Source organism: Orbicella faveolata, unplaced genomic scaffold, assembly GCF_042242905.1.
Source record: "Orbicella faveolata isolate gen_17 unplaced genomic scaffold, um_ofav_v1 contig_4, whole genome shotgun sequence".
Lineage (NCBI taxonomy): Eukaryota > Metazoa > Cnidaria > Anthozoa > Scleractinia > Merulinidae > Orbicella > Orbicella faveolata.
In genome coordinates this window covers 2,719,713-2,742,500 of record NW_028301569.1, presented here as the reverse complement: position 1 = coordinate 2,742,500, position 22,788 = coordinate 2,719,713, and the positions used below count along the sequence as shown (strand labels likewise).

General features: G+C 38.6%; 2 protein-coding genes across 5 annotated transcripts in view; one reads left to right on the top strand and one right to left on the bottom strand.

Moving 5' to 3' along the window:
- The window catches only part of LOC110065136 (uncharacterized), a 34,704-nt gene that overhangs the window by 9,624 nt on the left and 2,292 nt on the right, over nt 1-22,788 (bottom strand). Inside the window, exons 2-11 of one of the 4 annotated variants that reach the window (XM_089275972.1) lie at nt 22,094-22,162; nt 20,902-20,943; nt 20,164-20,205; nt 20,010-20,051; nt 15,904-15,957; nt 15,322-15,363; nt 7,515-7,610; nt 6,821-6,883; nt 6,330-6,392; nt 2,186-2,260 (exon numbers count right to left, since the gene is read on the bottom strand). In XM_089275972.1, the coding sequence (XP_089132098.1) occupies nt 2,186-2,260; nt 6,330-6,392; nt 6,821-6,883; nt 7,515-7,610; nt 15,322-15,363; nt 15,904-15,957; nt 20,010-20,051; nt 20,164-20,205; nt 20,902-20,943; nt 22,094-22,162 (588 nt within the window). The remainder of the gene's footprint in view (nt 1-2,185; nt 2,261-6,329; nt 6,393-6,820; nt 6,884-7,514; nt 7,611-15,321; nt 15,364-15,903; nt 15,958-20,009; nt 20,052-20,163; nt 20,206-20,901; nt 20,944-22,093; nt 22,163-22,788) is intronic. The other 3 variants (XM_089275975.1, XM_089275973.1, XM_089275974.1) reach the window with 3 other exon arrangements.
- On the top strand, nt 8,157-10,052 carry LOC149100928 (uncharacterized). The gene has a single exon (XM_089275977.1). The coding sequence runs from the start codon at nt 8,238-8,240 to the stop codon at nt 9,180-9,182; it is 945 nt and encodes a 314-aa protein (XP_089132103.1). The 5' UTR covers nt 8,157-8,237; the 3' UTR covers nt 9,183-10,052.

Below are 22,788 nucleotides of genomic sequence, written 5' to 3'. Positions count from 1 at the left end.
GCCTTTGTGGACAGAAAAACAGCCTCGAGCTCATCAAGTGCATCCAAGCCGGCGATGTCACCACCAACAAAACGCTACGATATCCATGCAGCCTCGATGTGGTATCCTTGTACACTTCAATACCCATACAAGAAGCCATTAGCAACGCCTCCGACAGAATTTACACTCCCATACTCCACCTCGCCAAACAAGACATAATAGACTTTCTCACAGTTACGCTAAATAACATGTACCTCTTCTTCAATGGTCACGTTTACCGCCAAAAAGAAGCTACCTATGGGTTCTAACATCTCAGGCATTCTGGCCATCCTATTCATGGAGAGACTGGAAACCATCGCCCTCTCTTCACACTTATCTATAAGCCCCCACAGGAGATATGTTGCCGACATTTACCTCCAGACAACTGGCGAGGAAATGGCAGACCAATTCCACTATACAATGAACAATCTGCACCCTAAATTGAAGTTTGAATTTGAGAAACCAGAAATAACACCCAATGGCCTCTCACAATCACTACTTGATTTCAATGTCACCATCTCCAAAGACGGCAAAAGCTCTTTTGAATTTTACAAAAAAATAGCTAAGAAACCACTATTCGTTCACCACCAATCAGCAACATCGGAAAAGTCAAAGATCAACTTATTCGTAATGAGCGGAAACGTATCGACGATAAATGCTCCACAAAAACGACAGCCACAAAGCATCAAAACACGTTTGACGACGTCCTCCGTCTTAACGGGTATCCTGAAGGCACTACAGACAAAACTAAGCACTCCCAGAACCATCAGAAAGACCCTCGATCTCTCAACACAGAATGGTCGTACCTGAAGATCCCATATATTTCCGAAAGTCTCAACTACAGGATCACTAACATTTTCCGAAAAGAGGGTATACCAGTACGGGTCGCGCACAAGTCATACACCCTCAGACGAGCTCTCTCTTAGAACAACACGGAACGGACATGCACGAAGGCCAACTGCCCTAACTCCAGGACCAGACTGTGCTTATTACGCAACGCTGTTTACCAAATCACGTGTAACAACTGCAACCAATACTACATCGGGAGCACTACACGCTTTATCCACGATCGTGTAAGAGAACACCTGAACAATGACATCTCGTCCGTGAAGAAACACATTTCAAAGTGCCAAAACAAGGTCCACAAAGGCATCGAAATCAAGACCATTGTACTAGAAAACGACCCCGCAAATCTACGACTGTTCGAAGCGTTTTACATTCGAAACTACGAACCTCCCTCAACTCCCTAGAGGAATGCAACGAATTCGCGGACCTTTTATTCTAATAATTATTTTAACATATCTAGAGACTCTTTGTACTTTGACACTCGCTCATTAGATCATATCATTCGTTTTTATTCATGTTTGTATCTTATCATTTATCTCATGCATTTTACCCCCAACATTCTTTCGCTTTTCACACGTTTTTACTTTACATCTGTATATAAGCCTTACCCGGAATATTTTTCTTATCCCTGATGATGCCGCAGATCGGCAAAAGCTTGGATTTTTTTTAAAAATTTAATATCATTTTACAGTAGTGTACGGCCTCGATTGAACTTTTACCACTTTCATTTTCTGTTTATGTTGTGTGACCTTCTGTTTTGAGTTTGAAAAATCTCAAACTATACAAAACAAAACCAGTGAAAAACATTTTTATACAGGAAAAGTTTATACTTCGGTTAACATTTAATCCTGGGTTAGCGTTAACCGGCTTCCGAACAACCCAGCCCTTATTACAAGTTGAGCCCGCGATCCAATCGAAAACCAGCACTTGGTGAGCGGTCAACACGTGACCTCTATGAGCTCTAAACTTGAGCCCGCGATATGGTCACGTGAGACTGGTTAGTGGATACATTGTTTCGACAGGTGTCAATTGACCATAACAGGGATGTCCAAAATCAAAGACGTACGCTGTAAACGAAGGCTGCATGTCTCTGTCAACCTATTAGCTGGAGAATGGCCGCCATCTTGCGCGACTCCGCCGTCGTCGTCGTCGTCGCTGTCGCGCGCACGCGCCCACGAGCAAAACTGCTAGCCATGATAGCCATGAGAAAATCAATTCATGGGTTTCCTTTTCTTTCCTATATGAGTATGGGGTTCCATTTGGCAGAGCTCCGCTATAATTACCTAGAAGACAATAATACTATGCAATTTCTCTTATTTACCTGGAGTTTAAGTAGGCTGATTCCCTAGCCAATTTTTTTAGGTCCTGGTTATAGTTCTCACGAAGGGTGTTATAGCTGCAAAAAATAATCACGTTGTTAAACTAAACATCAACTAATTTCGATGAAGGAAAACAACAATTGTTGAGTTGTGCGTACAATTTCATGGGTGCAGTTGAAATTCAAGTTTTGATTTCCAAGATAAAACATTGTGGGTAATATTATAACGTAATCGTAGTCCCTGAACCGTGCACACGTGCAAATTTCTGTGAAACTAACAAATGTCGCCATTTTTCAAACTGACCTGCAGCCACTGCACATTAATAGCCGAAAGTGTGTGATGGCTCACTTAATCAGATTATAAACTGATTTGCATTAGTATTCCAGTAGGTTTTACATGTAGTTACTGGTTCTACATGTATTACTATTAACTGATATCGAAATAAACCGAAGGAAAGACGAGGCGGCGCAAAAGGCGTGCTCCTGTTACGGCTCTCACGCAATTTGACTAGTTTGGGTTGGATAAAGTTACAAGTAAGAAGTAGAAAACTTGTTCGCCGTGTTCTTATCGAATTATAGAAACACGAGTGGAGGTTTGGAAGAACGAGTGTCGAGTGAAATTAGGGATAACTATGTCTATAATCTCACTTGGAATACCAATGCAAATCAGTAACTAATCGAAGTACAGTAATTTTGGCGCGAAATGTCAGCGTTAAATTACCGGTGACATTTCGCGCCAAAATTAAGGAGTCATTTGTCATCCATGATACTAAATGGAAAATAATAGATAATACAAGGAAAAATCGGTCCGGGTAGACAAATAAAAGGAGATATATATCTGACCGGATTCGCAAAAACATAGCCATAGAATTTTACTTGTCGCTGATAACCTTGATACAATTCTGTCCTAGAGCTAGCTTTCCACGAGGCTTATCGAAGCTCAAATAACAGCAAATAACTCTCCTGTATGCCTTCTGAGGGCAGGAAGACTAAATTCACCGTCTTTTTGTTGAATCATGAATTGTACAATTTAATTAAAGTGCACCTAACCCCAAAAATTTTTTTTCGCTAGAACGAATCTACTTATTATTTGAAATAGTTCTGCGAAAAAATTTTTGGATTCCGTTAAATCCTCGATTTTCTGTGCCACGACGAAATCTCGAAAATAGCTCCAAAACACCGCCATTTTGTTTCACGACCGAGTTTGAGGAGAATGGGTCCAGCGGCTCTTGTGACGTCTACCCAGGAAGGTTGGATATCTCATTTCGTCTCATTTCCTTCAGGATGGTGCAATACACATTCGAAAAGTGCGCAGAAACGCCTTCCAGAGGCGCTATCGGCTGTTGCAGCAATATTCCAGATTTAAAGAAAGATATACTGTACAATTTACTGACGATGATCGGCTAATGGTGCAATAAAGACATAAACGATGGTTGATTTTGTCGAACCGAAACAAGCGAACTGAATCTGTGAGAACCATTGAAGAACTCTCACTGGAATTTGTTCCGCAGACTTTCGAACGCTATTTTCATAAATTTTCTGCTTAAAGCTAACCAGCAATTTGTAGAAATACCACCGACAACCTATATCTTCCAATCCCGCAGTATTTATAACATAACCGGCAACGTTGTGTGATCCGGTCATGATCAAGAAGTGTTATACTGATATGTAAATAGATCGCAACTGTACGCCGCTGACCAACACTTATTTCTCTTTCGATTTAGATGAAAGTCGAAGATTAATCCTCTAGAATTACATGATAACAAAATTGTTAGACTCACAGAGTTTTTCGAAGGTTTGGAAATCAGCAGTGTGACAAAGATTCTGTGCAATAGCGTCGAAAATATGACCGCGTAACATTATCTGCGGACCGCTTAGGGAACACACCCTTTTCGCTTATCCGACGAATTTCACTGCAAACTTTGAGAACAATTTACATTGGTTATTTGGAGTTACGACTTAAAACGTGTGACAATGTGAAATCGGTAATTGCATGAAATGTTTCCTTCCGCCTTGCTTCCCGCAGCTTCAAAAATACAGCTCCAAACAATACGATTTTCAATCGATCGAAGCCAATGTTTTGGAGGTCATCAAGTCTCGAAAACTGCAACACGTACGTCGCTCTTATAAACATGAAGCATTCAACTGAAAGTAAAACACAAACTGGATTTAACAGAACCTTGACAAAATACATTCTCGGTAAGGACAAATGTAAACGGGCTATAAACACGCGTGGGAATCTTATGTTTAGTTGACGAAATTACCATCCAAAGCAGTCCTTGAGTTTTCTTTCCTGCTGTTCGTTTGCCTGCTCCTCCACTTCGTATCTAGCTTTCCATTCCTAATATACAAGCAGCTCGTCCGCAAAGACGTCTTCCCCGTCGTCGCTTGAAATATTGTAAATTGCTCTCAAAGCTCTAAGCAGTGAGTTCAGAGTTGTCGAACGTGCTCGATCGAAGTTTATTTCGGAGCCTTCCGAATCGAAACTTAACTCTGACTCCAGTGACGAAAAAGAAATGATTCTGAGACAAAACTTGGACGTTTTAGTCCCAAAATACATCGGTACGATTAGTTTTGCATTCTATTTTCTCGAGCAAATACAGTGAGTTGACTGAGGCGCTATTGTGTTTGGTTCCTGGGTAGACGTCATCACTTACCGCCGCCCCAGACTCCCTAAAACGCGGTCGTGAAGCACTTAATCGCGACTTTGAAAGGGCATAGAAAATCGAGGATTCAACCAAATTCAAAAATTTCTTCGCCCAAATGCTTCAAATAAAGTCTAGATTTGTTCTAGCGAAAAAAAAAATTGGGGGGTTAGGTGCACTTTAAGAGTGCTTTCAATATGAAATTGGAGTCTAAATCAACACGAACGTATAGATATCAAAACCGCGGCGGAGAGCTAATCTATCGCTTTCTCAAGGCCTACATCGTCCTACTGCTATATGGACTGAACAAGAGCTTCCGACATCGATAATCGATTGAACCTCAAACAAACTAGGCCATAGTTAGCAGTAAGCGAACACTCAACATGTTGTCGTTACGTCAATTATCGCCCGGAAGCCACGCAACTAAATTTCTTCCGCGCTAGCGAATAACAGACAGTTCTGATAGTTAGCTAAGCCGAGAACGCCTAAAATTGATAAAACAAGGAAATTCTACTCACGATCAGCGCTTGAACTCATGTTCTTCTCTCTGCTCGTGACCATGTTTTGCTCGCAAATAGCAATGTCCCAATTTTGTCGAGCGCGGAATGGCACATCCAGATTTCAACAGCTACATCAAAGTTCAGAGCAAATGACGCCAACAGCAGCTAGAAATGTCTAGTCCATTGCACGTCTAAGCCCTAAATCGATGTGGCTAAAGAGTTTTGCTGTCTAAAGCAAGCACAGCATTATCGCCACAGGGCAAACGGCCTACTGTTACGGGACTAAATATGACCGGTACAGCTTACACATCTCCTCAGGCCCGCCTCACGTACGATAATGGACGACGCTTACTAGTAAATCGTTAGACTTGGGCCTTCATTGGACTTAATGATGTCCTCGGGCAGACTTCCTTTAGACAGCAAATACAGAACGCTAATCGGTCGCTCCTTGTCAGAGTCACCGCGCGAACTGAATTCAGACGAGTGTAGCCTGGACTAAACTTAACGCAAATTGAAAAGGGGGTGGTGGGGGGGGGGGGGGAGGGGGTGGTCGATAAATAATGAAAAAAAATACCTAACTAAATGAAACATGCGGCAAGGAGTTTCTACATTTCATGCTAGGTAAGATTTACTAGCTGCTGTCATAGCGAAAGCAGAAAAAAACAACAGCAACAACAACAACAAATGAAAAAAACAAATAAATCAAAAAACACTTGATTCAGTCTTTAACACCGTTTTCATAAATCCAGACATATATTTCAAGGGAACAAGACTGCATGACCCAGAAAGGTCGAAAAACGAGCGTGTCTAATTTCTGTCGATCTTTCTAAAGCATTTAGAGTCAAACTAGGGAATTCCCTGAGCAGTTTAGGACATTCTGTGCCAATATACGTCTGAATTTATGAAAACCGTGTTAAAGACTTTGCACGAAAATAGCGGGCATGTTTTTGGAAAATCGGTTAGATATATATCACTTGTGTAAGATATTATTACACATTGTACCTGCCAAAATAGTAGCGTAGTTCATCGTCAAGTTTTTTAGACCTCGACTCTTCTTTAGACAACCTAATAGGTTTTTAAAGAAATTCAACGTATCACGTGAACGACTTCAGTTGTAACTAATCGAAGTACAATAAAACTTAATGAGTCAATTTTTAAGAAGTGGACGAAAAAGTTTAATGATCCTGGGTTAGACCTTATTTCTTGGTTATGGAAATTACCTCCTTATAGCGCTATAGAGTACAAAGTTATTAACGTTACAATACGCGAATAATAATACACGACGGGACAAATTAATCCGATAGTGAGCTTCTACTTGAAATTGAAAGTTGAACTTTGAAGCAAAGTAATATAATAAAAAACACTACAATGTATCTTATTACAAAGTTGTAGAAATACTTTTATTTCTTTTTGGATTTTCACCATATGGCGAACGGGACGAGTGGCGAGCTCGATGTCATCAAGCGTTGGATATTATAAATCAACGACAATACCTGGACATAAAGTGTTTTCGTTCCTGATCGAGTCTCGTAGAATTCGTCTGTTCTTCTGATAACCTAAAATGTTTTGAAACAAATCATACATTTGTTTTTGAACAAATTGCCTGATTACGCATCTCAGAACGAAATAGACGACTTAAAACTTGGTTCAATCCGAGCAGACTACAGCTCATCTCTCTTCCTGGCAAGACTGTTCTCCCGATAACATTCTCCTAATCAACAGTCAGTCAGTGGCGTATCTAGGGCAATTACACGAAAACTCCTGTCCCCGCCCCCAGAAATGTTTCAATCAGATACTTTTCCGCCCGAACTCTTGCCTTTTTTCACTCCGACATGAGGCCACATCTTGCGGTTACATGTAAGAGTCTTTATGTGTTGTAGTTGGTGTCTTTATCCGACTCTGCGGTGGGAAATTGGATATCAAAAATACTTTGCATGTAGCTTTCTACATACGTTCCTAAAGAAATTGAGAATTTTTTCGGTAGTGCCGCGAATTTTCACTATTGTAACTGAACGTCCGTACACAGGATAAACGTTTTCCAACGTCTCATCCTCATTTCAATATGGAAATGGACCTACATCAGTGTATACCACTCAATGGGTCTACGCCAGTAGTTGACAAGCCATTACATAATCCTTGGGCGTATAGAACACTGGTTATTTACAAAAGAATCAACGTTGAACAGACCTTTTTGAATAATCACCTAGCTGCTTCTGCTTAGAATTTAAGTTTTCTGTGTAGGTTCTTTCCATCCTCTGCTTCTCGGATCTCATGGCATTCAAGCTTAAAGTGAAAAAAAGGGGGGTCATCGAAAGATAATTTTACACCCTTATACTATAGGCGTCTAAGAAATCATTCGGTGACCAGAGAATAACACCGCTCATCAAGAAGTGCAGAACAATACTTGGTTTTCTTCACTTCCTTCGTTTTCCGGAAAATTAACCGTTCGTTGTTATGAGTGATCTTAATTCAAGTTCCTTAAAAGTGGATTTAGAGGAACTCGCCAGGAAAGTTGTTTGTTTGTTTGTTTGTTTGTTGTAAATGACTTATATTTCTTATATTTCTTACAGTGAATATGGCAATGCATGTGTGTAACATGTCTTAGGAGATCAACTGCCATTAATCTTATTTTGTGAAAGTTTCAACGTTTCCAGCAAATGCAAACCGCAATTTTCTTTACGAGGTCAACCTGAGGTGCTTTCAAAGCCCTTACCTTTTGGGTAACAAAGTATTTCATCAGTCTTATTTTCTATTGTATCCAAAGCCATGTACTTCATTTATTGCATCTCGACAGAAATATTTGTAATGATGTAGAATGTCAGGTCTTTGCAGGGGATTGGGCCGAGCATGGGTAGAGTATAGACGTGTTTTTGCTAGCTCCGCTCAAAATTCGTATATGGAGGCCTCTACATGGCAGAAAAAGGAGAAAAGTTCAGACGAAAAACTCATGTAGAGAGAACTGGGCCAACTTGGAGAAGTGTATCCAACTCGTCGGAAGAAGAATCCCTTTCACCGTTGGAGAAGAAAGCCAAAGTCAAGTTGCACATGTCTGACACGGTGCAATCGAGCGAAGAAGACGAAACCGCCGCTGCCGTGGAGTTGGCTAATTCTGTAATGCCGAAGCTAGACCTTGTTCTGCAGAAGTTAGACAACATGGAAAAGAAATTGGACATCCTTGAGGGTTTTGTGAAAGTGGTCGATGGAAAGGTTAACAAGTTACAGGATAAAGCTGAGCAGTTTGAAAGCTTCAGCAGGGACGCCACAACAAAACTGAAGGTGTTAGATGAAGGAATGTCGTTCGCAAATACAGAGATAGAAAATTTAAAGAAGAAAGTAAAGCTTCTGGAACAAACTATCCAAGAAAATACAGTAAACACCGAAAACAAATTCAAGGGAAAGATCGAGGCCTTAAGAAACGAGAAGTTGTATATGGAGGTGTATCAAAGACGGGAAAACCTTCGCTTCTACGGCATTGCTGAATCTTTCCACCTCTCAGAAGAAAATGTCAAAGAGGTGTTAATTGGCTTTATACAGAAGGAACTTAACATCAGCGAGGCGGATTCTTTTGAGTATCAACGAGTGCACCGCATTGGCAAGCGCGACCCATCGCAAGAAAAACCAAGACCAATAATTGCACGTTTTTTGCGATACTCCGACAGAGAGCGAGTCATGTCAAGTGCAAGAAAGCTGAAAGGAACTGGTTTCGGAATATCGCCAGACCTTCCGAAAGAAATTGTGGACCACAGAAAGGAATTAATGCCTAAGTTCAAAAAAGCAAAAGAAGACGGAAAATCGGCGTTCTTCAAAAGATCAGAGCCGGACAAACTTTTTATTGAGGGTATACGAATCTTCTAATTTCTTTGGAACATAAACTCTCTATCTAGGTATTCATAACATGTAAGCCTCATTCACACTTGTTCTTAAAAATGGAGCTGCATGCGTGTCATCTAGTTAGCGCAATGCGTGCAAGACCTATTCCATTAGTAGCGCAATTAACAGCTTTTATCGCTGGCTACTGTTTTACATACATGTTCAATTGTAGTTGTAGGTGTTATAAATGTTTTTCTTTTGTTTCTTTTTCCTTTTCAATATTAATTAGTTTTACCTTTTTCTTGTTCAAGAGACATGCAAATTTTTTCATTAGCTCATCTACTAAAGATTACTATCTCATTCTCTGCAACTGCTCGCCTTTTCACTTAAATATGTCCTTAAAAAGTTACAAAACTTAATTTAAATTTTGGTATCCTATCCTTAAATGTTCGGGGGATAAGATCTTTTGATAAACGAAAAGCACTTTTTCATTGGTGTATGAAGGATAAAGCTGATATAATTTTTCTACAAGAGACCTACAGCACATCCGAGGTGGAAAACACCTGGAAATCCCAGTGGAGAGGAGACTTGTTTTTTTGTCATGGTTCTGAACACAGCAGAGGTGTCTTAACACTAGTCAAAGAAGGGCTTGACTGTAAATTTGAGGTATGTAAACAAGATAATCTAGGTCGGTATATCATTCTAAAAGGTCTTGTTCAAGGTCAATCTTTTTTATTTTTGAATATCTATGCGCCAAATAAGACCAACGAACAATGCATCTTTTACGACGAAATACAGAACGAATTCGACAAATTGGAAATTGACACTGATTGCAAAATAATAATAGGTGGTGACTTTAATGTTATCCGCGACCCAGATTTGGATGGATCGGGAGGATCTCCAAAATTGAAAGAATCGTCCAAAAAGATAGAAAATCTATGTTTTTCTCTTGACCTAATAGACATCTGGAGAATCAGAAACCCAAAATTAAAACGTTTCTCCTGGAGACAGAAAACTCCAATGATTCAACGGCGGTTAGATTATTGGTTGATATCAAATAATATACAGGAAGAGGTTGATAAGGTCGATATTATCCCTGCTATTAGATCTGACCATTCCGCCATTACGTTGTACATTAATGGTATAGAGAACTCAACCTATGGACCGTCTTTTTGGAAATTCAATGCAAGTTTGTCAGAAGATAAAGAATATGTAGACCTAATTAGAAACAAAATCGGTGAATGGGTAGACGAAAGTAGAGAAATCGAAGACCCGCGGGTTACCTGGGATTATTTAAAATATAAAATACGCTATGAAACGATTGGTTATAGTAAGAAGAAAGCAAAAGAGAGAAGGTCAGAGCTGGTAAATTTGGAAATTAGACTAAAAGAGTGTCAGCGAAAATGTGACGAACACCCAAGTGCTGAAAATCTCTGCGATTTAGAAGTTCTCAAATCAGAATACGAACGCCATTATGATTATATAACACAAGGAGCAATCATAAGATCTCGGGTGAGTTGGTATGAAGAGGGCGAAAAGAATAACAAGTATTTTTTAAATTTAGAAAGTGCTAAAAAGAAAAAGACATGTATACGGAAATTATCCGTGGATAATGATTCATATATAACAGACCCAAAAGAAATAATGAAAGAGATTCATGATTTCTATGAAAAACTCTATGATAGAGACTCGTATAATTTAGGTGAGAATTCAATTGATCGTTTCCTTAATGAAGTGGATACTAAAAAATTGTCTGATGAAGAGAAAATGACTTTAGATAAACAACTTACTAGATCCGAACTGTACGAAGCATTGAAGACATTTCCGAAAAACAAAACACCTGGAAGTGACGGTTTAACTGTGGAATTTTACTTGGCGTTCTGGCACGTGGTTGCAAAGTATCTCGAAAAGTCTCTAAACTTCTCTCACCAACACGGGCAACTATCAACTTCGCAAAAGCAGGCAATGATTACCCTATTGGAGAAAAAAGATAAAGATAGACGATTTATAAAGAACTGGCGACCTATCTCACTGATCAACGTAGATGTTAAAATTGCATCCAAAGCGTTTGCTAGAAGGCTGGAGCCAATCCTGCCAGAACTTATTCACCATAATCAAAATGGTTTTATCAAAGGAAGGTCTACATTTGATGCAGTTAGAACAATCGATGATTTACTTGAATTGGCAAAACTCACAAATACAACAGGTATTCTAATGGCAATTGACTTTGAAAAGGCATTTGATTCTCTGGACCATACATATCTATTTAAAGTATTGGAAAAATTCAATTTTGGACCGTATTTTTTACAATGGGTAAAAACATTTTATACAAACATATCCAGCTGTATCTTAAATAACGGCTTTACTACAGATCTTTTCTGTATCCATCGTGGTGTACGACAAGGTGACCCTCTATCACCTTTATTATTCATCTTAGCTTTGGAAGTTCTCGCATGTCAAATCAGGCAGGATAAAACCATACAAGGAATAATGGTCAAAAACGTGGAGATCAAACTCACGCTTTTTGCAGATGACATGACTTGTTTTCTAAAAGACATAAATGCATATTCACGACTTTGTACAACTTTAAAGGTTTTTTCATTGCATTCTGGTCTCCGAATTAACGACGATAAAACAGAAGTTTTTGGTATCGGCCCACATAAACTAGTACAAAATGACTTTACTCACAAAGTGCGAAAATCAATCAAGATATTAGGTACCGTTTTTGACTATCACAAACCATCACGAGACAAAGCAAACTTCGACTCAATATTCAAATCTATTAAAAAAACGCTGAGTATGTGGAAGTGGAGGGGTCTTACCCTGATTGGTAAGATTCAAATAGTTAAGACCTTCATTATTCCAAAATTTTTGAGTAAAGCGACTGCAATCTCAATATCAAACGATCTTGTCAAGGAGATAAACAGACTGATTTTCGGTTTCATTTGGAAAGGTAACGATAAAATTAAACGGACCGCGCTTATCAATGATATTGAAAATGGAGGACTAAAAATGCTTGATATTGAATCCATGATATCGGCTCAAAGAGTGATGATCTTAAAAAAGTATCTAGGAGAGAGCAACAGCACTTGGAAAACTATTTTAGATGATTTCTTTTTTGGAAATATAGGTGGAAAACTCATCCTGTTCTGTGATTTTGAAACTAGTAAACTACCGGTTCATCTTCCAATATTCTACAAAGAGTGTCTAGAGGCATTTCGTAATTTAAAGAAATCCAAGGTAGCCACCTATGAGGATGTTGTAGACCAAATTATTTGGAATAATAGGAATATTGTGATACACGGAAAATCTCTTTTTGAAAAACATTTGTTTACTAAAGGAATTGTTAAAATTGGTGACTTGTTATCCGATACGGGTAAATTTCTTGAAAGCCCTAAAGTGTTGGAAGCGAATCTATCTCCAATCCAGTACTTCAAATTAATAGGAATTGTAGATGCCATACCAAAAGAATGGAGATTAATTATCAAAGAATCACATATTCAACATCAGCAACTATATCCTCAACAGCATTTGGATACAGTGTATATTTATATCGACGAAACCAAATCGGATCTGTTAAAAGCCTCTTCAAAACTTTTGTATAAAGGATTTAAAACAAAGAAACAAACTCCTCCAACCGCCAAAAGGAAGTTGAAGGACAAATATCCAGAGGTTATAGAAGACTGGAAAAAAATTTATTCTTTACCATTCACTGTCACACTTGAAACAAAAATTAGAGAGTTCCAATATAAATTATTAAACGATATAATTTTCACAAATGAGAGGTTATTCCGTTTTAAAATGATTGAATCACCAATGTGCACCTTTTGTTTGAAAGAGGTCGAGTCCCTCGAACATTTGCTCTTTTATTGTGATACAACAAAAGACTTCTGGCGGGCTTTTTCTTCTTGGCTTTCAAACCAGAATGTATCTTTGGACACTTTGACATTTGAAAATATATTGTTTGGAGTGTTCAACAACAACGAAGACTTTATTATCCTGAATCACTTGATACTGCTAGGAAAGTTTTTTATTTATAAATGTAAATTAAATAAAATTAAACCAACATTAACAATATTTTTAGCAAAGACAAAAACCGTTTATTACATTGAAAAAAAAATAGCTACCAAAAATAACCAACTTTATAAACATTACAAAAAGTGGGAAAAACTAATGCCATCTCTTAATAATAGTTGAGCTTAATTTGTAATTTGTAATTTCTCCTTCTCAGCATGTCACTAACTTACTTTCTTTTCTTTTTTTTTTTTTTTTTTTGTTTTTTTTTTTGTTTTTTGTTTTTTGTTTTTTGTTTTTTTGTTTTTTTTTTTTTTTCTTTTTTCTGTATTTGGGTAGCTGCACTATTGTAAACAACGCATTGTATATTCTTTAGGTATAATTAGGCTACGATTAGTAATTATAATTTGTTGTATGTAATCTATTGTAGTTATGACGTATTGTAAGTATTGTAACTAGTGTTATGTCTTGTGTTGTATTGTATGTATTATAACCCAAAATGTTGAAAAAAAATAAAAATTACAAAAAAAAAAAAAAGGTCTTTGCCATGAACCTACAATGGTGGACAAAATTCCTTGGGACATTTGCGTCATTGCATGAATTATCTGCGTTTTTTAAACGGAGTTTGAAAAAGCACTGTTATCCTTTTCAAAATTCGTTTCAGCCCCTCCCCCCTCCCCCCTCCCCATACAATGTTGAAACTCTTGAGAAATGTCCAACATTGTATGGGGAGGGGGGGGGGAAGAGGCTGAGCAAGTGTAGTTGAATTCACGCCAGACTGTTTGTTTGGCGCGTGTGAAAAAGCGCCACAAGTGCAAATTTGTCCCAAGACTTTTGTCCATGATTGTAGACTGCAAAACAGTCGTATTTTTTGCGAACGCGAGCGACGGTCAATATTCGAACGAAAGGTCTGGAGCGAGTGTAAAAACGGCGAGGGAGAATGGGGAGAGACGCTAAAAAAAACGACTGACCGCCATTCATAAGTTAAATTCGTTCAAAATTACCCGTTCTTTCAGCAACGGGAAATTTCCATTGGTTAAACATATTAATTTTGACGCAACCTGTCATCAAATGTCACTCACACCTCATCAAAAAGATATAGACGCCGTATCAGTTTCACAGTAAAGACAGTAATTCTCGCGGGAAAACGGACGACGTCGAGTTGGATGCGTTTGCGAGCGATTTAGCAGCGATCCCCTCGTAAAAATTATCATTTTACTTTCAGTAAGAACGGCTAGCTCACTAAATACTTTGGCAATATTCCTTGAAATTTATTACTGAAGACGGGCAGGTCGGGTTTCTCAACAGCCATTCGTAGGCATGAATGACCCCGAAAGCAAGCAAATATACACGTAAAAATTATTTCTGCACGTATTTTTCTTGGGGCTACGGACTGAACAAGACTTTAAACGTTATAATTTTGTAAGTATTGTTCAGTCTGAGAAAAACAGGAAAAATACGTGCAGAAATAATTTGCTTGCGTGTAGATTTGCTTGCTCTCGGGGTCATTCATGCATGCGAATGGCCGTTGAAAACCCCGACAAACGAAGAAATAATGCCAATGTATTTAGCGAGCTAGCTGTACATACCGAAAGTAAAATGAAAATTTTTACGAGTGGACCGCTGCAAGGTTTCACTTTTTCAGGTAAATTTTGCACACAGTCGGCAACGAGACGTCCACCAAAACCTAAGTTTTGTCTAGACGCTTTTGCGCTGAAGGTGGCGTGTGATCGATAACCGCTGGAAGATGTGGGTGGAGCTGTCAAGCAATTTCTGTCACCTCAGCGACATTATAGGACCCCCGCTCAGAACGAATTCGATGTATGAAAAGCCGACAGTCGTTTTCTCGCCTCACACGTGAGGCTCGCGCGCTTCACACGCGAGGATCGCGCTTACGGCGCTTCGCGCCTTCCGAAAACGTCCGAAAACGACTGTTTTGCAGACTATATAACAACAATAGTCAAAGGTTGGGTAGAGATTCTGAATCTTAGACACCACTAAAGTACTTCAAATTCCCAGCTATTTAGTACGTCCTCGCAAGTATAAAATAGCAGGATACATATATATACATTGCTTTTGGGATTTATTACATTAATTCTGTGATCACCCCTAACAGGACACAATCATCCCTAACTTATATGTATTTTTTTAACAAGGAACTGCACAACACCTTTTCGTCAGCTCATCTATCTTTCTTTCTAAGCATTTGTGTCTGTACATAAACGGAAAAAAGTAAACCAAACTGAGTATTAAGGGCAGGCACAAAGAACAAATTGTTATGTCACTTTCGTTTATCTCTTTTGCTTAGATAACAGACGAGCATTATAAGGGGCTGCAAAAGAAGTATAAATAAATCAATAAATAAATACTTCAAAGCAACAATAATCGGCCTACTTCTTCGTGTACATGCTAACTCAGCAAGAGAGTGTTGTGTTCTTGATTGACTGTTACGTCCATTACCTAATCCTGCATAATTTTACAAGTAGAATGGGTGACAAAAGTAGTTGAGACACTGATCCTTTTAGAAAATGACACTTCGATATTTAGCCCCATATTCTATTTGAAATGTATCTAGCCCCGGTCCTCCAATTCAGAGTTGTGTAAGTGCTGTGGTCTGCACAGTCTAGGAAATAGAAATATCAACATTTCCGAGACGCTCGCAAATAGAGTTTTACTGCGAAGTGTCTCAACATTTTTGTCACTCACTGTAGTCTTAACATACTTTTATTGCCGGGAAAATTATACTACATACCCTCTGGAATATTCCTGCGCTTCTTTTTGGTGTCTTTGTTCTTGTTCTTCGAGACTAAAACAAAAACATTGTTGGCATGGCATGTAGCAGTTATACTATGTTGTATCAACTGTTAATCACTGCAGCAATTGCAATTGCTAATCTCACATCAGCAATACGCGGGAAATAAACATAATGCTAAATACTCATAGTTACATCTTACATTCTCAAAAACTAACTGTTTAAAAAAATCCTCCCAAAGTTTAATTCCCTGCTTCTCGGGCAATGTAACTGCGCGTGCGTATTGAAATGTTGAGTTAAATCTTCACAGCTTTCAATTTTTTTCTTTTCTCTTCTTACCTAATAGATGCAAAATCAAAGGCGAGCTATATGCTTTTGGTAGCCTGTATATACTAAGGAAAAAACTTCGCTGAAGAGAATCAGATGATCCGTTTGTGTGTTTCAAGAAAAGACCGGCCATCTTACAAACTTATACGGGTTCAAGACAGATAATAGGTCCGCACTCCGTCTTTATAAAAGCAGCAGAAGCATATTTCGTGTGGTTCATCGCGCGAATAGCTCGTCTTCGGATTAAAAAGAGCCATTCTCATTCAGGACGAAACAAATGAAATGAATTCGGAAGAAAGCATAAGACTTCCTTAACTATAAAGTAATGACTGCCAGATACTTGGTAAAGGGTTCTTCCTGATCAGCATCACCAAGCAGTTTTGGAGGACTAATTTTTCATTGGGTTATTTTTTTGTAAAAAAAAATACCTCTTAGGGTATGTTATGGACGGATCAATGGATGAGTGAGTGAGTGAGCGAGCGAGCGAGCGAGTGTGTGAGCGAGCGAGCGAGCGAGCGAGCGAGTGAGTGAGTGAGTGAGTGAGTGAGTGAGTGAGTGAGTGAGTGAGTGAGTGAGTGAGTGAGTGAGTGAGTGAGTGAGTGAGTGAGTGAGTGAGTGAGTGTGAGTGAGTCAGTGAGTCAGTGAGTCAGTGAGTCAGGAGTCAGTGAGTCAGTGAGTCAGTGAGTCAGTGAGTCAGTGAGTCAGTCAGTGAGTGAGTCAGTGAGTGAGTCAGTGAGTGAGTCAGTGAGTCAGTGAGTCAGTGAGTGAGTCAGTGAGTCAGTGAGTGAGTCAGTGAGTCAGTGAGTGAGTCAGTGAGTCAGTGAGTGAGTCAGTGAGTCAGTGAGTCAGTGAGGCAGTGAGTCAGTGAGTCAGTGAGTCAGTGAGTCAGTGAGTCAGTGAGTCAGTGAGTCAGTGAGTGAGTCAGTCAGTCAGTCAGTCAGTCAGTGAGTCAGTGAGTCAGTGAGTGTGAGTGAGTCAGTGAGTCAGTGAGTCAGTGAGTGAGAGATGTATGTATGTCACACCAATCAGATTGGATCTACTATAAACAGCCAATCAAATTTCTTGTTGTAAAAGTAAATGGTATGTGAGAAGATTTGATCCCGATAGAGTTCAGAACGGCCATATTTATTCTTCTATAAAAGAGGAGGAAGTATTCATATATTGGGTTTACTTCGACATTTTCTGTGGGTTAGGCTGAGGATTTTAGTTATGAACGAGATGAGCCTTGAGGTTTGAAACAGTTCGTGAGTTAGTAGTATGCAAATGGCACGAGATATTTTCATTTTTAGTTACAAAGGTAACTTGATACTTTTGTTTTTTCACAAGGAGTGAATTCAATTAGAGGTCACGAATCGTCGCTTCTAGTTCTAAGGACATGTTTTAGAGGAGACGAAACTATTTAGATTTGAAACAGTTCTAACGTTTACAATAGTAAGTGCAGGTAACGACTGTTTTGTTCTTGTTGCATGCAAATATAACGAGATATTTTATTTTTTAGTTACAAAGGGTAATTTGACACTTGTTTTTCATAAGGGAGTAAATTCAATTAGAGCTGACGAATCGTCACCACTCTTTCCCACGAGATGTTTGCTATCTTTAGTTAGAAATGGTAACTTAACACTTTTGTTTTTTATATGGTATAAATTCAATTAGATCTGACAAGTTATCGGCTATTGTTCCCAGGATATTAAACAAAAAAGAAGTTTTCATTTCTGGACGGTTTTTACGTCCCTGCAGTAGCAGTTTATTTTTATTTGATGGGCATTTTATGACATTCTTTTTAGTCCGATATTTTTAAAGGTAAAAAGTATCAAAACTGCTCAAATGTTCTTTGAAGCCTGCGTGGCACCAAGTTAAAGTGCAATTTTATTAAATCAGACTCTCAATGTGTTAGAGAGGTTTTTTTTCTCTTCCTTTCTATTTTCGGTGAAGTAGTGTTGTTGTGTTGTGTTGTGTAAAAACGGTAAACTTACTACTCGTATAAAATGAGAAGAGGTCTCTTAACTTGAGTATTTTTGAGCAAAAATTCCTCTTGGGGGTTGGAAGGGCTATGTGATCGGTGAGTGAGGGAGTTATGCAATGTGCACGTGTCACACCAATCATAGTGTGGGTTTTATCAAAGAACGAATCAAAGAAGAAAATGAGATGGTATCTACATTAATCTGGAGACGTGTCAGATTACAGTAGTTTGTTAATTCAGTCAAACATTTTATGACTTACTATTTAGTTATCTTACCATTACCGATGTAACATGGTATGTACATCATAAATTCCCAGTTTCGTTCTTGCTGTGCATCGCAACCAAAAAAACTTGTCAAATTAACCAAATCATTACTGTAAACAGCTCCATGAATGCTCCTATCCCGAGACTTCACCAAAAAATAACTCTTGCACGCCTTGTGTGCCTATGTTTCCTCATTAATATACGACTTTGCGCGTAGAAGGCATCATGCTAGACACGATTTTACTAGAAAAACTTAAAGAGCTTGTGAAACTTAGTAAGTGGTGAAATTTGTGGCTCTTTGGGTGTAATATTCGAGGAAAAATTGGCTTTCAAAAACATCAAAATTTCTGTGTGGCAAAAGCGCTAATGAGTTCATACATTCTTTGTAAAATTTTGAGCTTTTAAATCCTCGTCGCACAAAAAGTATTCAATACATCGCGCTCAAATTCCTTGGGACAGTTAATCGTGCTGTGCCCTTTCAATATTCAGTATTAATCTCTTTGTAGCTCCATCAGAAACTGTATCGCTTATGGCAATGAGACAAATATTGTAAACAAAGATTCTCCTATAATAAAGTCGTATAACGGTCAGCTATAGTGTTCTTGATAATTTGATTATGCAGCATTATTTCTAAATCTTCCTCGGTACATGAAGAAAAGCTGAAAATGTTGCCATTATGTCGACGACATCGACTATCGGCACATTAATGCCTGATAGTGTAAGTAAGAGTAAACGTAGCTCAGCCAATCAGTTTGCAGCATTTGCATTAATATACTAGTAGAATTCTACTCGTATAAATAATGTGCGATAGCTGAGCGGATAAGAATCTAACCTTTGCATTGGTGTTCAAGTAGCATTCTAATCAAAAATTAGATTATGAGCTCGAGATTTCTCATAGCAATCGAGAGCGAATAATCTGATTGTTTTAGTAGAATTCTAACTGAAATCTCCTTCAAATAACGATTCCAATTTTTTCTAGTATTTAACTTCAGGCTTTAGAGAATTCGCGCGGACCGAACTGTCAAATTGACATTTGCAGTTGTGTACGCGCGGTTATCAGTTTCTCTCAAACATTTCGAGCTTTTTTTTATTCGAGAAACCGTAAATGCCCTCCTAGTCTTAGTATTTAACTTCAGGCTTCAGAGAATTCGCGCGGACCGAACTGTCAAATTGACATTTGCAGTTGTGTACGCGCGGTTATCAGTTTCTCTCAAACATTTCGAGCTTTCTCTTATTCGAGAAACCGTAAATGCCCTCCTTTTAGTCCTCCGGGGAATTTGATTGTCCATTTGTGGCTAAATATTCTTTCAAAACTTCGGAGAAACGAGAAAACGTTGCAGTTTTGTCGAGCACACCAAGCCACTGCACACTAATGGCTGATAGTGTACAATGGCTCAGCCAATCAGATTAGAGCATTTGGGTTAGTATACTAGTAGAATTCTACAAATAGTAATTATTACGATATTGTGTTAATTCGATAGAGAAACTCGTTGCTTTTAGACATCTTTCCGTAAAATCCTAATCTATTTCTCCGGCAACTGAATATAATTATCACCTCTTTACAAACCGTTGCACCTCAGCAGTCTTCTTTTCGTAGCTATGGTTTAAATACAGCAATGTTAAGGCTATTGGCTGGTGAAGCAACGACTTATTAGACAATTTGAATAACAAAAAGAATGTTTAAACAGAAAAGCGAATCACGTACTGACCTTTCTTTCAGGTTTTTAATCTCACGTTCTAAATGTTGGTTCCTGTAAATGATCAACAGCAATGAAAGGAAAGTTACAACAGACCTCATTCACGATATCCGCCATGATGGTGTTATTTTAATGAATGTGAAACTTAGGAATGGGATCTGCCAAGGGGCAGACATTCGAAGACAGTTGTCGGAAACTCGGCTGGTACTAATACTGAGCTTGTGCGAAAATCAATTTGAGAGCAAAATTGTGCAATATTGCTTCCATTCCTATATGGTAAATTTGCTCTAAAAGTTAACCGATAACAACACAAGCCGTTTTTTAGCACTACATTTCGAAAATATGTAGATCTTGGAAATACAACGAAATTGCCTTAGATTTAGAATTTTTCACTAAAATCGTTTCATGGCTACTTAATCTTTATCACAAATAACAAGACAGAAGTGGAAATTTGCAAATTCTAACTTATTTGCAATTTCACGTGCAGACAATGGTCATCTGTAGACGCAAAATTGCCTGGGCTTTCACAGTGAGCAGTATCACTGATCGATTTCACTGACTGCTTCAAAAGCTGAGGAGGAGTTAGATGTTAGATCTTCAGTATGGAATAAGCTCCTAGTAATAAAATACGGCTAACAGCTTTAACCACTCGCTTAACATAATAAACACCAATAAAATTTGTTAGTTATTTTCTTACCTGATCGCTAGAGAACTATCATATATAAAAACACACTCATACTTTGCACTTACCTCTCTGTCAATTTTTTAATCTTACTTTCCAAATTTTGGTTCCTGTGGGAAAAACAAAAGCTTAAAAGAGACATTTCAAGTTACAAAGTGAACTGTAACGTAGATTAGTAAGAACCATTTCGAAATTTCTCTGGGAACAAATGGTTTAATATCCGTGTTGTTGTTTCCTTGCAGTTCATTATTTAAAAACCTGACTAAAGCTAACCGAGAAGCAAATCAAGAACTTTGCGTTGATAGCCTAAAGGACCCTAGTCAGCCCCCACCATTTTCGAAGTCATGTAAATTATTGATATTGCATGGTGAAGCGAGGTCTTATTGCTTTACTGTAAGTTGTGTTCCTGAAGGTATGTTTAATTATCCTAAGTAATTTTACAGTGATTTCCTTCGTTTCGAAATGCTCCGAATAAAATGTAACAGTCAAACTCTCCCATGTAAGCAAAAACAAAGGTGTGGCTAGCGCTGACTAGGGTACACTAAATGTATACGATATTTTGTGCCAAAGCTTACGTAATCAAATCACAGCTAAATAGTGTTTTGTCTACTATTCATTATTTTTGTTCTTTCTACTATTAGTTGTAGTCGTCTGTCCTAAGAGGGCTGTTTGCGTCGTCATTATGGCTGATGCTGTTGCTGGTACTGCTGTTGTTGCTGTTATGTTGCGTAGCGGTTTTTTGTGGTTTTTCGTTGTTGTGCTTACTGTAATTGTTTTAGTCATTGTTGTGGTTGTTCGTGCTACTTCTGCAGCACCTCCTGCAACTGTATGCTGCCGTTATTATGTAGTAATAGTACTACTGCCACTGCCACTGCCACTGCCACTGCCACTGCTAATGCTACTTCTGCTACTGCTGCTGCTGCTGCTGCTGCTGTTGTTCATCTTTCGAGGGTTCGCCGCTTGCGTCACAACGCCTATGAGAGCCTGCTCGCAGTTTACGTCTTCCACTGCTGCTGCTACTTCCGCTGCTGTTGATGCTAATGCTGCCGTGGTGCCTGGTGCTGCTGATGGTTTTACTGTTGTCGATGCTGGTGTTGTTACTATACTGGTAATTTTATTGGTTTATTTGTTTGTTTGTTTGTTTGTTTATTTGTTTGTTTGTTTGTTTATTTGTTTGTTTGTTTGTTTGTTTGTTTGTGTGATGATTTTGGGATATTACCATGTTGCCTGATACCGTGGATTATGAGAATTCCAGCTTACCGTAATTTTTCATCTGATCCTTGACATCCTTCAGATATGTCAGGTAAACTAGTCTCACTGAATATCGAGCTATGGACACAGACAAAAATGTAAGGCCCCGTTCACAAGGAGGTAGGGTAACCTTAGTGCTAAGGTTACCCTAGCACTCAGTGAGAGGGTTTAATACCCTAACACTTCATCATCTCTGTTTTTTGTTTGCTTGCTTTTTTTGTTTTTGTTATTTTTGTGCTTTTTTTTTTTTTTTTTTCACTGACGTGTTTACAAGACAGGTAGGGTTACCCAGGCGCTAAGGGTAACCCTAGCTTAGCCTAGCTAAGGAAAACTCGCTTACGCGTGTCAACTTTCTTTGGGCTCCACGAAACAAAATACGATATAACCTACCGGCAAAACGAACAAGTTTTGACTCAAGAAACAGTTTATTTATTCACTGTTTGTTTTAGTTTTGCTTGGGATTGAAAAAAAAGAATCGAATAACCGCTTTTTGCGTCGAAATTTTCGCAATAATGTCTGTCGCTACTGTCGCTAAAATATTCGATTGCATAGTAATTGTTTATAGTTTTGCCATCAGATTCATCTCAAACTAAGGGACAGATCGTTAGAAAAGTGATGGGAGGTGAGACTTTTTCAGCTTGCAAGAACTTTTTTCAAGTCCACTACCTCTGCAGGATTTTTTTTCTGGGTCAACTTCCCCGCGC